The sequence below is a fragment of the Balaenoptera musculus genome, chromosome 14 (assembly GCF_009873245.2).
Source record: "Balaenoptera musculus isolate JJ_BM4_2016_0621 chromosome 14, mBalMus1.pri.v3, whole genome shotgun sequence".
Classification (NCBI taxonomy): Eukaryota; Metazoa; Chordata; class Mammalia; order Artiodactyla; family Balaenopteridae; genus Balaenoptera; species Balaenoptera musculus.
The window spans coordinates 40284031-40299798 of NC_045798.1; the positions used below are offsets into that span (position 1 = coordinate 40284031).

The window sequence follows — 15768 nt, forward strand, 5'->3', positions numbered from 1 at the left end:
AAGCATGCAGTTGCTGGCAGTTTTGCTGGGGAATTTTCAGAGGGAACCAGGAGGGACTGTTAGCTTATCTGGAGATCTAAGAAATGGGCTTTAGGGCAGGAAAGCAAGCTCTCAGCACAGGCTATATATAATATAGGCAGTGGTGACAGCCGGTTGTACCTGCCTAGGTGAGAACTGCTTTTTCGGTGCCAGAGAAGATGAAAGGCCTAGAGATGCTCTCCTTCCTCCCTCCGGTTGATTTATTAGCAGGGATGGACTGTTCTCAGATAGATGAAAGAAAAACTCAGGAGGGCACCAGGAAGAAACTATGATTTCTGAGGTGACAGAAGGAAACTGTGGTCAGGAGCTGATGAGTGGGAGGAGGGGACCCACCGCAGCCGGGCAGCAGGCGTGAGCCCGTCCTGCTGGAGGTAGTCAGGGACGGGGATGAGCTCAGAGCTGCGGTGGTGGGTAGGAGGGGGCCTGGACATGCTCTCGGGAGGGAGGGACTGGGGCGATGCCTGGGGGTCTCTGATGCTCCCACCTCGGGCGTGCGGGGTACACACACAACACCACTTGACTCAGGTTTGCCTGCCGTGTTGGGAGGAAAGAGGCTTTACTGAGAAGCCTGGAGATGCTCACTAAAGCACTTCAAAGGTCTGGACTGAGAACAGAGTGGCCTGAGTACTGGTGTGTCCGCCTCTTCCTGTGCCGGGGAAGACACACTGAAAGGGGGCCTGCTTAGCCCCCCAGGCCCATGGGAGGCACCCTCCCAGCTGGGCAGGCTTGTCTCTACTCCAGCCCCGATTTCTGCCCGCTCACAGCTCTGCCCAGCTCCGGAGTCTCCTTGTGACCTCCGGGCAGCACAGACCAGCCTCCTGGACAGCAGGCCGAACCCAGGGCCCGCTCACTGTTCTGGACCCGAAGACCTTGGTGTTGAGGCTCCCCCGCCTCCAAGCCTGCTGACCATGGGGCAGAGGCACGGGCGTCAAGGGGCACTTGGGCTCCGGTCTCAGCAAGGACTAGAGCGCAGCGTGGGAAATGAGTAGAGTGTCTGTTATAAGGTTCTAGCCTGACCTGACTGAGAGTTTTAAGCAAAATTTTGAGATAGAAAGGGAAAAAAATATTAAAACTGAAAACCAAATACAATAAAAGACAATACTTGTGTCACTGAAAAAACAAAAAGTCCAAGTTAACCTCCTGATCCGTAATATCAAGGTAGCTACTTAGAAATAAACCTCGGGGCCCCAGCCGGTCCGTGCTCACCCAGTTCATTCTGTGACATTAGACTGAGTCCAACGGCACGAGACGCGGAGGTGAGCCTCTTCCATAGAAGGTGTGGCTCCGATGGAGGATGGAGCCCGCTTTAAGTGAGAACCGTCTTCCTCTGTCTGGAATCGGTGCATTCTATGAGGCTGGCGCTGGGGACCTGCCAGAAGGCTTTGCGTCGGATCAAGAGCAGAGAACCACGCTGAGAGTGTGTGGGACTCGGGCTGCAGACCCTCCGGCAGGAGGAGCGAAGAAGGACAGAGCCTGGACACAGACTACGAATTCCGTGGTGGGAGCCTCAGCTCCACTGTTAGAACCAGATGGCATGATGGGTTCCTCCCTGGCTGGCGGGTGTTTCCTCTCCCAGCAGGTGGGGCAGGTGGTGAGGGAGCTGGCACCCTCTAGGTCTACTTCTGCCTTAACACGAAGACAGGCTGGTGATGGGGAGGCCATGTTGGACTTGATAGTTACGGAAAGAAAGCAATGCTTGTCTGGGTTTTAGGAAGACAGATCTCAGAAGGTTCAGACTGAGAAGTAGATTATTGTGGCTGCATCCATATTGCCAAAAGGGATTATAAAATTAAGAGTAACATAAAGTGATGATGGGTAACATTTATTGAGTGCTTCCTGGGTACCAGGCTCTAAGTACTTCATAGGCTTTGTTTCGTTAACTCATCTCAATGGGTATTTGTTGAGTAAATTAAGGCAGAGACCTTCTATTTTATGTTTCTTCCAGTTTTATTGAGCTATAATTGACTTACAGCACTGTATAAGTTTAAGGTGTATAGCATAATGATGTGACTTACACACCTCATGAAACGGTTACCCCAATAAATTTAGGAAGCATCCATCATCTCATATAGATTCAAAGTAAAAGAAAAAGAAAATAAGTGTTTTTTTTCCTTGTGATGACACCTTCCAGGATCCACTCTTAACAACTTTCATACATAACATACAGCAGTGTTAATTATGTTTATCATGTTGTACGTTTCATCCCTAGTATTTATTTATCTCATAACTGGAAGTGTGTACCTTTTGACTGCCTTCATCCAACTCCCCCCTCTCTCCGCCCCCTGGAGAGACCTTTTAAATGAGTTCAGTCTTCAGGACTATATTTCTAGGGATGGAGAGACTTTAGAAATACAAATAATCCTTGAAACAAACTCATGAGGAAGGTATTACTACTGTTGTGTTGGGCAGAATAATGTCCCCCAAAGATGTCACTGTCCTATTCTCAGGACCTGTGGCTATGTCAGGTACATGGCAAGGGGGACTTAAAGTTGCAGATGGAGTTGAGATTGCTGATCAGCTGCCCTTAAAATAGTAGCAGGATTATCCTAGATTGTCTGGGTGGGCCCAGTGTAATCACAAGGGTCCTTAAAAGCAGAAGAGGGAGGCAGGAGAGTCAGTGCTGGAGTGATGTGATGTGAGAAGGACTCAACTGCCCATTGCTGGCTTTGAAGGTTGAGGAAGGGGCCATGAGCCAAGGGCTGCGGCAGCCCCAAAGCTGGAAAAGGCGAGAAAACAGATTCTCCTTTCAAGCCTCCAGTGGGAAGCAGCTCCAAACACCTTGATTTTAGCCCCATGAGACCCATTTCAGAGTACTGATGTCCAGAATTGTAAGATAATTTTGTGTTGATTTAAGACCCTAACTTTGTCGCAATTTATCACTGCAGCCATAGGAAACAAACACTCATCATTTCAGTTTACAAAGGAGGAAACTAGAGCACGTGGCTAGAAAGTGGGGAGTGGAGTCCAGATTCAGACATCAGATTCCGAATTGGGACCCTCATATGTTGCTGGTGGGAATGTAAAATGGTCCAGCCACTATGGAAAACAATTGGGCAGTTCCTCCAAAAGTTAAACATAAAATTACCATATGACCCAGCAATTCCACTGGCAGGTGTACCTAAAAAACTGAAAAGAGGAATTCAAACAGGTACTTTCATATCAACGTTCATGGTATTATCATTCACAATTAGCCAAAAGGTGGAAACAACCCAAGTGTCCATCAACAGATTGTGGATAAACAAAAGTGGTATATACATACAGGGGAATATTACTCAGCCGTAAAAAAGAATGAACTGCTGATACCTGCTACAGTGTGTATGAATCCTGAGAAACATCATGCTGTTTGAAATAAGCCAGACCCAGGACTTCCCTGGTGATGCAGTAGTTAAGAATCCACCTGCCAATACAGGGGACACAGGTTCAAGCCCTGGTCCGGGAAGATCCCACATGCCCCGGAGGAACTAAGACCATGTGCCACAACTACTGAGCCTGCACTCTAGAGCCCGTGAGCTACAACTACTGAGCCTGAGTACCGCAACTACCAAGCCCACACGCCTAGAGCTGGTGCTCCACAGCAAGAGAAGCTACCACAATGAGAAGCCTGCACATCGCAATGAAGATTAGCCCCCGCTCGCCACAACTAGAGAAAGCCCACACACAGCAATGAAGACCCAATGCAGCCAAAAATAAATAAATAAATAAATTTATAAAAATAAAAATAAAGAAAGGAAATAAGCCAGACCCAAAGGGCCAAACACAATATATGATTCCATTTATACAAAATATCCAGAATAGGTAAATCCATAGAGGCAGAAAGTAGACTAGAGGTTACCAGGGCCTGGGGGAAGGGGGACAGAGTTTCTGTTTGGGGCAGTGGAAAAGTTTTGGAAACAGTGGTGATAATTGCACAACATAGTGCATGTACTTGATGATACAAAATCATACACCTATAAGTGGTTAAATGGTATATTTTATATTACATGTATTTTGCCATAATAAAATAAAATAAAACACCAGTGATAGCCATGGGGCTTTTAAAACCATATTCAGAAGAGGGAGGAAAGGGATGGTAAACTTCTTGGGGTTGATGGTACAAGGACAGAGCAGATGTCAGCTGCTGGGCTAGCATTAGCATCTTTAACAAGTAGAACTGTGAAGAAATGTAGACTGAACAAAACAAGGTGCTGGGCACACAGGAGGTCCTCAGCAAGTGTTTGTGGAATAAATGAATGGAGAGGCCTTACATTTTGAATGTTTCAGTCTTCAGGACTAGATCAGGGAATGGAAAGAATTTAGAAATACAAATGATCTTTAAAGTGCCGGGGAGAATAAAAGAAGTTCTGAGTTGAATGCCAGGCACACATTGCCCTTAAAAAGTGAAAAAGAGGGACTTCCCTGGTGGCATGGTGGTTAAGAATCTGCCTGCCGATACAGGGGACACGGGTTCCATCCCTGGTCCAGGAAGATCCCACATGCCACGGAGCAGCTAAGCCGGTGCGCCACAATTAATGAGCCTGCGCTCTAGAGCCTGTGAGCCGCAACTACTGAGCCCGCGTGCCACAACTACTGAAGCCCATGTGCCTAGAGCCCATGCTCCGCAACAGGAAAAGCCACCACAATGAGAAGCCCGCACACCACAATGAAGAGTAGCCCCTGCTCGCCACAACTATAGGAAGCCCACGTGCAGCAATGAAGAGCCAACACAGCCAAAAAAAAAAAGTCAAAAAGAGACAGGTGGTAGCAGAGGATAAGTTCTAATAATCGTAAACCAGCAAGCCTAGAGCTGATTGCTGGCAGAGTTCTGGAATGGATTGTTAAACAGATGGTTTGTGTGCTTTTAGAAAAGAATGGAGGTGGCCACAGCCAACATGGCTTCATTGAGAAAGAGTCATGTTCACTTCATCTCCTTATTGATGGAATAACTAGGCTAGTAAATTAGAGGACCTCCACATTGACATTTCTTGATTTCAGCAGAACATTAGACTGTTCCATATTATGGCATCTCCCAGGAATGCTGGGTGACTGTGCAGCTGGAGAACCTGCAGGCAGCTGAAGTGTGTTAGCCAAGCTTCGTCAGCCTGAAGGGAGCTTGGGAGGAAGAGCACGTGGTATGCCCTTGAGCATCATCTCCTCTGCAGCATGAAGGCCAGTCAGCCTCGTGGTGGGCCACGTGGAAGACCAAAAGCAGGAGACTGTGTTATAGCGGGGAACCAAGGCTCGGTTCCTTCAACAGCTCCCCGAGGTTAAACTTAGCAGGGATAAATGTAACAGAGGTAGATGATCAATTACAGCACAGGGTACAGACTTTTCAGAATTTCATGTGAAAAATATCTTGGAATTTAGATTTTAAACCGTGTGCTCCATAGAGGCTAACGATGTGAGGTCACTACAGAGTGAGCTAATGTAGCTCGTCCTGATAGAAGGAGATAGCATCCCAGAAATGTATCACTTTTGCACCCAGCCAGGGTCAGTCGCATCTGTTGAGCTTCGATCTGCACGAGTGTCACGTTTTAGGACACTGGATTTGTATTAGGACGGCCCCATTGTTGGACTAGGATTTTCCAAGCCCCCCTCCCCACAGAGGGTGGGGGGCATGGCACATAGCAAATGGGAATAGCCAGATCTTCCGCCTCGTTTCATTGAACCGCCTATGTGTAAATAGCCATTTTTCTGGAAGGAGACAAGTGCATCTGGATAGACGGCGCCTAATAAAGCAGTCCCTTAACTATGAAGAATGCAGTGATAACCTGTGTTCAGTCTTTCCAGCACCTAGGTGCTGACCTCTGCTCTGCACTGGGACTATTTTAAGGGATGAGATTTATCTGTGCATAAAGCCGTGATCCTGTCTCATGGAGTTACAGGCTAGTCGGGGAGGCAGATGATAGGCAAGTAAGTGTGTCCTATCAGAGATGGGATAGATGTGCTCTGGAGGAAAACTGAGGCCCCCACTGGGGCGGGGGCAGGGCATGTGCTGGGGCAAGACTCCACTGATGGAGAGAACTTTGAGCAGACGTGGGCAGGAGGTGAAGGAGCCAGCCCCGTGTGGTCCCAGCGGGGAAGAGCGTTCAAGGTGGATGGAACAGCCGTTGCAGAGGTGCTGAGGCCGGAACGCAAGGGCTGTGCCTGGGGAACCATAGGAAATCCGTGTGGGTGGAAGAGAGGGAGAGAGGAGGGAGAGATGCACCCTGAGGAGTCCTGGGAGGGTGAATCGTGAAGATGTCTTGCTTTCGCTGTGAGTGAGATGGGAGCTATGGAGGGTGGTAGGCAGACGACTGATGTGCTCTGGCTTGGCTTTGATCGGGAGCACTCTGACCAACCAAAAATCAAGGGCAAGCATCACAGGTCTTCTTTTTTTTTTTTTTTTTAATCTTTATTGAATTTGTTACAATACCGCCTCTGTTCTATGCCTTGGTTTTTTGGCCCCGAGGCAGGTGGGATCTCAGCTCCCAGACCAGGGATCGAACCCGCACCCCTTGCAGTGGAAGGCGAAGTCTTCACCACTGGACCGCCAAGGAAGTCCCATAGGTCTTCTTTGGTAACCTTATTCTTATAGAAAATTAGAGGGGGTGTGTGTATTGTGTATTCTCTTCTGAAAGTGAATTAATTTTGATACGAAGTTCAGAAATGACCTGAGGTCTTTCAAAAACTGTTCACACATGTATAAGCAAACCCTTTGTCATGATAGAGAGGAGTCCAGGACCCCCTGCCTTAGCGTCTGGAGGGGGCCGTTGAACATCCTGAGGATGGTGGTTGGGGGCTGGGAGCTGCCGCTTGGTTAGTCGAGAAGAGCCAGTCACCATTCACACTCATCTGCATCTTCACAGGGGGCACCGGGGGCCCCCCGAGTCTCCTGGGTTAACTGGAAGTAAAGACAGATCTTGGCCCTCGGGGAGGAGACACCCTTGAAAATGACAACCATTATGAGGCTAGCTAGTGCCAACAGAGAGCTGATTGCTGGCCAGGTAGATCTGGGTCATCAGAATGCAAGGTGAGCGTGAAGACTGAAGACCAGCCACCGGCCGAAGACACATTATGTCCAGTGACCCTCATGGTCCTGTTAGGACAGGACCTTTCCTCTGGGCGCTTGTCTTTGAGAGCAGTGGGAGACAAGAGCTCTGGTTTCAAGTGGACGTCACCCTCCCTCAGGCATTACTTCGCATCCTTTTGAAGTCATCTGGTTTTCCAATGTCTGCCTGGAGCACAAGTGATGGCTGCCACTTGCACCGGAAGCGCCCCCCTCCTGGGTCTGTCGTGAGAATCACTGCGTTCTGAACAGGCAGAGAAGTGATCTTTGCAGTGAGTGGACTGGTCTGTCTCATCCCTTGACAGGAGTTTTCAAAGAGACTTAAAAAGATTTGAGATAATGGACAGAGCATCGAGCTCGAGGGCTGTCTCTTTAAAGGGTGAACTCAGTAGGAAAAACAAAAATATAAAAGATTCCCGCAGCTTTTATCTACTTTGTAAAGTAAGATGGTAAAAAAAAAAAAAAGGCAGTAACTGAAGTCAGGTTGTAGCCTTTCATTTTTATATTGAAAATTTTGGAGGGAACTGGGCGAATGGGTCATAACTAAATTAAAACCTCGTTTGTCATCTCATCAGTTCCGATCTGTCAGCCTAGTTTAGTTTGAAAAATGAGTTGGAGGAAGTGGCACGTTTCAAAAAACAAAACAGCTAGTTATGAACTCTGGACGGGCCTTCTAGAAAGAAGAAATATGTCATCGCCTTTTCTCTCTCCATCCATTCGATAGATGTCAGGCATCTTCTGTGAGGTTCCCTGAAACATCTGCCTCTTCCCAAGCACGCATTTCTACTCCCAGAACTTTTATTTTTTTCTTTTTGGCTGCGCCACGCGGCTTATAGGATCTCAGTTCCCCGACCAGGGATTGAACCCAGGCCACAGCAGTGAAAGCTCAGAATCCTAACCACTAGGCCACCAGGGAACCACCCCCCACCCCCAGAACTTCTGTTCTTTATTAAAAGACTAGAACCCTCCATCCCCCCAGCAGCAGGAGGCTGGCAGGGAAGCATCTTTATCAGTATCATCATCGGTGTTTCTAACCAATTGTCAGCAAAACCTCAGTCCTGAAGGACAGAGAGTGGATAGACTTGAAGGGGCCTTAATAACCCCCAAACCTCACTGAGACTCCTGGGCACAGCGTGTTCTGCCACCGAAGTGGCCCCCAGAGCTGCTCTCAAACATGACTGCCCCATTGATTGTCCTCTGCTTCTTCCCTGGTGCCACAAGGGGAAGGAGGAGCTGGGCTGTAGACCCGGGGGCCCAGCTGGGGCTGGCGCTGGGTCAGCACCATATGCAGGGTTTATTACGGTTTTATTATCTGTACCTCTTTAAGGAGCACGGAGGGTATGCTGGCTTTTTCTGTGACTCTGCATGAGGCTTTTGAGAGAAACTGTTTTCAGTCATAAGCGACTGTGCTTGGTGCTTCTCCTGTGCGATGTACTGTGCTGAAAAGTGCTCGGCCTGGGAATGCTTGTTGCTTCTTTTCCACCAGTTTGATTTACAGGAAATAAAATGAGACACAGAAAAAAAAAGGTTGAGAGGTTGGAGAGAACCTTCCCTTGGCGGTTCAGTTTCGACTCTCTGCTTGACGAGAGGGCCTGGGAGCAGGGGGGAGTCCAGACCTTGGTCCCCACCAGTGGTCCGCAGCAGTCTGAGAAGAAAACCATCATTAGGGCCAGTAGATGGGCGGGGCTGGGGCCACGCTTAGGACACACTCAGGACCAGTGCTGTCCTGGAAGAGCAAGGATGAGAGGGCTCCAGAGGGGACTTCTAACCTCTGTGACACCACGCTCAGCTTGTTTTCCTCCTTCCTACCTCCCTGTTATGGGCTGGATGGTATCCCCCCAAAATTCTTATGCTGAGCCCCAGCCCTCTGCACCTCAGAATGAGACCTTATTTGGAAATAGAGTCGTGGCAGATGTAATTAACTGGTCAAGATGAGATTGTGCTGCAGCAAAGGAGACCATAAACAAGATGAAAAGACAACCCTCAGAATGGGAGAAAATATTTGCAAATGAAGCAACTGATAAAGGATTAATCTCCAAAATTTACAAGCAGCTCATGAAGCTCAATATCAAAAAAACCACACAACCCAATCCAAAAATGGGCAGAAGACCTAAAGAGACATTTCTCCAAAGAAGATATACAGATTGCCAACAAACACATGAAAGGATGCTCAACATCACTAATCATTAGAGAAATGCAGATCAAAACGACAATGAGGTATCACCTCACACCAGTCAGAATGGCCATCATCAAAAAATCTACAAACAATAAATGCTGGAGAGGGTGTGGAGAAAAGGGAACCCTCTTCCACTGTTGGTGGGAATGTAAAATGATACAGCCACTATGGAGAACAGTATGGAGGTTCCTTAAAAAACTAAAAATAGAACTATCATATGACCCAGCAATCCCACTACTGGGCATATACCCTGAGAAAACTATAATTCAAAAAAAGTCAAGTACCACAATGTTCATTGCAGCTCTATTTACAATAGCCAGGACATGGAAGCAACCTAAGTGTCCATTGACAGATGAATGGATAAAGAAGATGTGGCACATATATACAATGGAATATTACTCAGCCATAAAAAGAAACGAAATTGAGTTTTTTGTAGTGAGGTGGATGGACCTAGAGTCCTGTCATACAGAGTGAAGTAAGTCAGAAAGAGAAAAACAAATACCGTATGCTAACACATATATATGGAATCTAAAAAAAAAAAAAAAAAAAAAAGGTTCTGAAGAACCTAGGGGTGGGACAGGAATAAAGGCGCAGACATAGAGAATAGACTTGAGGACACGGGGAGGGGGAAGGGTAAGCTGGGACAAAGTGAGAGAGTGGCATGGACATATATACACTACCAAATGTAAAATAGATAACTAGTGGGAAGCAGCCGCATAGCACAGGGAGATCAGCTCGGTGCTTTGTGACCACCTAGAGGGGTGGGATAGGGAGGGTGGGAGGGAGATGCAAGAGGGAGGAGTTATGGGGATATATGTATATGTATAGCTGATTCATTTTGTTATAAAGCAGAAACTAACACACCATTTTAAAGCAATTATACTCCAATAAAGACGTTAAAAAAAAAAAAAAAGATGAGATTGTGCTGGAGCAAGGTGGCCCCTGATCTAATCACTGGTGTCCCTATAAAAGGGGGAAACTTGGAGACAGACATGCACCTGGGGAGACGCCATGCAGCCTTGTGAGGGCTGGGGTTATGCTGCTCCAAGCCAAGGAGCTCCCAGAAGCTGGGAGAGCTGCCGGGAACAGGTCCTGCCCTCAGAGAGAGAACCTGGCCCTCCACACCTTGGCCTCTGGAACCCTGAGATGATTGATTTCTGTTGTGGGAGCCGTTGCCACGGGGCAAGGTGCATGGCACCTTGTTACGGCAGCCCTGGCAAACTCCACGCTCCCTCAGTCTCTCTCTCACTGCAGTCATGCGCTCTGCTGCCTGTCCTCTCTCTGTCCCCCTCTCCTCACTGCACTCCCCACCCTTGGGGGCACTCACCCAGCCGAGGCTCTGTCACCATCGCCATCCTAACCGCCCCAGGCCCCCTGAGCCCCAGGTCCAGCTCTGCTGAATTATTTACAGTAATCGCTTGGTCAAGGGAAGAGGTTAGTAAACGCTGGGAAAAATACCCACAGAAATGACATACATAGTTCAAACACCACACTTTCATTTCAGGCATGTTGGCGATCGCCCATTCCACAGGTTTGTGATGCCAGGTCTTTCTTTGCCTTGGGGCTCATGGAGCAGACTCTGTGGCACTGACCTCACACTATCATCGTTCCCACCTGTTGCTTCCATGTCCAGATTGAACTTCTTTAAAGTGACCCAAGAAACTAAGTGTAGAATCCTTTTGGATTTTTACAGTTCTTTATTACTTTATTATCTTTTATAGATGTCTTGCCCATACCTATTTCAACTGCAGGGTTTTTTTTTTTTTTTTTTTTTTTTAGTGATTTGCCTTGTTTGAAAAAATTTTAAAGCACTCAGTGTTATTTTTTACAGAAACAGCGTTTCTCCTTTTTTTGATTTTCACATGGCATTAGTTTGTGCAATCTTTAATGAACAAAGTATAACTAACAAATACAACTGGCAGAAACAGGTGGAGGGCATCCAGACCTGATCTTAGCAAGTATACGACTCAGTGTGGGTGTTCTAGAGAGCAGCCTACCAGCCTGAGCTTTGGGTGTGCCGTGAGTGTTGGTCAAAGTGATTTATGGAGGGGAGTGGAGACCCTGATGGGTTAGGCAAGGGAAGTCAGTGAAGAGTTTTACAGCACTCTCTGTTCCTCCGATAGGCCTTCCGCTCCTCCTCCCAGCCTTGACTCATACCAATCCCTCTGCCAACGTATCTTCTCCTTGTAGCCTGTTGCCCCTTCTCAAGGTCTCAGTTTAGCCATCACTTCCTCCAGGAAGCCCACCTAGCCTCCCTCAAGCTAGACTAACTGTCCCTCCGATGTGCGATAGCGCCCTCTAGTCCCCAGTCAGAGAAGTGACACCCCTGTGTAACTACCTCCCACCCAACAACCATAAGCTTTGTGAGGATGAGCCCTTGTCTGTGTCATGCATCAGCGGGTCCCCAGCACCTAGCACCATGTCTGGTATGAGTGGGTGCTCCAGAAATATTTGTGGAAGGGAGGGAGGAGGAGAGGAAGATCCTATAACTTGTTTCTCAGAAATCTTCCACCCCTCCCTGGATTGTAGGACAAGGTACACCTTAGCAGGCAGTGGAGGCCTGCACTGTCGTCATAGTAACATTTGCAGTAATGGACGTGGTCGTGGACGTGGCGTGGTGTTGGCAGTCATGCTGAGAAGACTAACTCCAATGCCTGCCTCTGTCATCACGTGGCCTTCTTCTCTCTGTATTCTTCTGGAAATCTCCAAACCTGGAGAAATCCAGTCATTGGATCTAAGGCCACCCTAATATATTATGGCCTCTTCCTAAGTGATCACATCCACAACGACCCTATTTCCAAGTAAGGCCACATCCACACGTTCTAGAGATTAGGACTTCAATACGTCTTTTGGGGGAACACGATTGAAACCACAATACCAGCATCTTAAAGTATGCTCCCTCTTGCTTCTTGGGCATGGAGGGAATGAAATACAGAATTTGAGAATGCGTTTCCACATGTGTGTCCAGTACCCAACATGCACCCCTGGGTAGTGGACGCTCCTCAGCTGTGTTCACGTATCAGTGTACTCACCCACCCACCATTGTTGCAACTGTGATTTTCTTTGCTCTGACTTTCGAAGTTCTTTGCATGTTTTTAATGTCCTTAAGTGAATATCATTGCTATAATAGAATATTCTACCTGGAAGAGATCAAAAGTTCCCACAGCCAACAGAGACTCCCCAGGGTTCTGGGAATAGAACAAGAAGCCAGTTTTTGGCATAAGAGAGAACACTTAAGGATCCTGGATGGCGTTAGACATTGCCTGGTCAGACACTGTCCGCACAGGGCCAAAGGGCTGAAAGCAGTGCCTCTGTGTACGTGTTACACCTTTGTGACAGGCCACACATGTCGGCCTTCAGCATCCTTTCTCGACCTTTCACCTTTAGCAGGCCTGTGTATTTTAGCACAGAGGTCTGAAGAGGTTCTGAATCCACAGACTCTGGTGGGAAAATTTACCTCGACCCAAGAAGGCAGTTCCCAGTAAAAATCATGAATATTTATTGAGTGTGTATTATTGGCACTGTTCCGAGGGCTCTCCCATATGGGGACTCATTTGCTCTTTACAACATTCCAATAAGATATCTACTCATTTTATCCCGTTGTTTTAGATGAGGAAACTAAAGAATTGGTGGGCTGCTTGAGGTTATACAAAGGTGACAGAGCTGGTATTTGAAGCGGGGAATGTAGCTTTGGTCCTGCCTTCCCAGGGATGGGTACTCAGGTGCTGCTCTGAAGCCCGACCTTGCCCAGACTGTGTTTCTGGAGGGGCTGCCGTGTACGAAACCCTCAACTCGTCCTCTAGAAGAGGGCAGCAAATGTTTAGCAGCACTTCGTGATCAGGGTGCTCCTGGAAGTGGAAATAAGGAGTAGAGGCAGCACCCTAAAGAGAATGAGTAACTCCGTGAAAGGGGAGGAAATGCTTCCTGGGGAGGTGACTCGTGAGCTGGGTTTTGAAGGTTAAATAGGAGTTCACCCAGCATACCTAGTAAGACACAACAGTCAGAAGAAAGAGCATGCAAAGGACAGAGATATGAAACAACAGGTTTTTTTTAAAGTATGGGTGGGGACTTCCCTGGCTGTCCAGTGGTTAAGACTCCATGCTTCCACTGCAGGGGGCACGGGTTCGATCCCTGGTGAGAGAACTAGGATCCTGCATGCATGCCACACAGCCAAAAAAAAAAGTCCCCACCAGGGACCTTATGAAAAAAAATTTTTAAAGGTGGGGTACTGCAAGTACTTTAGCATGGATGAGTGATAAAATGCAAGGGCAAATATCATGTGTGTTGAGACCAGAGAGACAGAAAGAGCCAGAAAACAAAGGGCCTGGTTTGCCTGCCAGGGAAGCTGACTTAATCCTGAGCATGTAGGCAATTTAATATCATAGTTTTAACACAAGGTCAGAATACCCAAACCTTGATGCTGTTAGTACTACTGCTTTTTTTCCCCTGGTTTTATTTTTATAATTATTGAGGGAAAAGATGACAAAAGTCAGTAAGCTCCATATCTGATGTGTGTTACTGTTGTGCTAAAGGATGTTGGTTTTTAATCTCCTACACTGTTTCTCCAATTTTTCATCAGCAGTTCTCTTTGGCAAGTTATTCTCAGATGCCAAGATAAGTACTTCTGAGAGGTTTTTTTTAATGTTTTCTTAAGTGCCTTTGATTGCATAAGAGCGTCATGTAGAACTGTTTCCAGTAGTATCTTTATAGCAGGAATGGAGGCTAAGACTGATTATGTAATTGTTCCCTCAATTTATTCTCAGAACCTAACATGCTGCCAGCATATGAAAAACCCTAATGATCACAGTGGCATCTGAGTGTCTTTCCTGCTCATGGTTTCTGGCACTATTGCTCTTGCATTGTTTACTGAAAAGTAGAAATTGATGGTTTAAATGTGGCATGACTGTTCCCCCAGCATTGGGCACCCCAGACCCATAGCTGCGTCTGCTCCATCTTGTATAATACATGCGGCCCACAGCCGGCCTCTCTCACCAGAGAATGGATTCACGTGAGCTCCTTGGAGACCCTCACCAGAGCCTCACCATGTTAAAATTCGGATGAGGAGAGGCAGTGTAATTGTGCTGCGCTGAGGTTGCATTTTGCAAGGGGAGCAGAACACCATCTGTCAGAGGAGGTGGCGGGAGTGTGCAAATACTGCTGTGAATTCCATGAATGCTTAATTGCTATAGATTTTTAAAGTTTATTTAAGAGGCTTTGCATTTAGTGTGTTTGTTATTTGTTCTTTTTTTTTTTTTTTTAGAATAGTCCTTATCAGTGGCAGAAGATCCCTCTGTAGTATATTTTCGGTGCTGCCGTATCGCGACAGTGCCCAAGTCGGGTATGTATATGCATGCTTGTTTTGTAGTTCTCTGGGTGAACACTTCTGACACCATATGTATAATGTGACCACCCTTTCCATTTCAAAGACCTTGCCTTGCTTTGACACTGCAAATTTAGTATTTGTAAACTTGAAAGAAAAAAAAAGTTCCACTTTCTTTTCAGCCAGGAAGCTTCCCTGTTATTGGTGTGTGTGTGCGTGCGTGTGTGTGTGTACGCACGCATGTGTGTCCTTACCATATTGCCTGCTGTTTCTAAACGTGCATTTTGTCACCTCTTACAATTCTGTAAAGCAAGAGCAATCTGGGGCCCACCCATCCCTCTGGGCCTCATCAATTTTTGGAGAAAGGCAGCTCAGGAGAGGAATCAGACAAACCACGTGGCCATCCTGCCTCCTTGCGTTGTGGGCTGGGGGCTGGGCACTGACCAGCAAGCTGCACAAAGCAAAGTGGTATCAGGAACAGACCTGTGTGATTCGCCACAGGCCGGAGGACTGCACACTTCTCTAGGTCAACAAGCCCCTCCTTTGTTCTAAAAAGAAGTAAGTGAGGCTCTGACCTGGCAAAGCCCCCCCTCCTCATTCCACATCCCCGAAGTCTGTGCTGTTTCTCCGTCTGAGTCTGACTCCTTCGCCCCCTCACCTGGTCACTGCATCCGCTATTTGTGGTCAGGGAGCTGCTGGTATTTAGGGCAGGATGGTTCCCTGCGTAGGATGCCGGAAGCATCGTGAGATGTCAGCTCTGGTTTCTGCAGACTAAATGCTGGTATTGCCCTCTGGTCATTGCAACAATGACACCCGAACACTGCCATTTATTCCTCTCCCGCCACCTTCCATGGGCTCTGCCTGGTCATCCCCGTTCACCATGACTTTCCCTTTCCCCCTGCAGACCTGTCAGACTTTCAGCCTGTTAAACTCACCATGGTCCTTATTTTTACTCTACACTGTAAGCTCCATGGGACAGAACATCGGGCATCTTTATTCATGGAATGCTGACTCAGCCATTTATTAGACGTGTGCCTTAAAGAGCAATAATAATCTTACTCTTCATTGAGCACTTACTTTGTGCCAGTCCTCTTCATTATCTGCATTCTCACGACAACCTTGCGCAATAGGTGCTCTAAAAAATGTAACAGCAAATCCTGAGCTCTGAGGTTTGTAGGACCATCTGGGTGTGGCCAGCGGGCTGCCCTT

General features: G+C 47.3%; 1 protein-coding gene across 2 annotated transcripts in view; it reads left to right on the top strand.

The window, feature by feature from the left end:
- CABLES1 (Cdk5 and Abl enzyme substrate 1) overlaps positions 1 to 15768 on the top strand; it is a 106791-nt gene that overhangs the window by 49443 nt on the left and 41580 nt on the right. Inside the window, exon 4 of one of the 2 annotated variants that reach the window (XM_036874429.1) lies at positions 14500 to 14577. The exons of the other annotated variant lie outside the window; for it this stretch is intronic. Within the exon in view, the coding sequence (XP_036730324.1) occupies positions 14500 to 14577 (78 nt within the window). The remainder of the gene's footprint in view (positions 1 to 14499; positions 14578 to 15768) is intronic. 2 annotated transcript variants of the gene reach the window in all.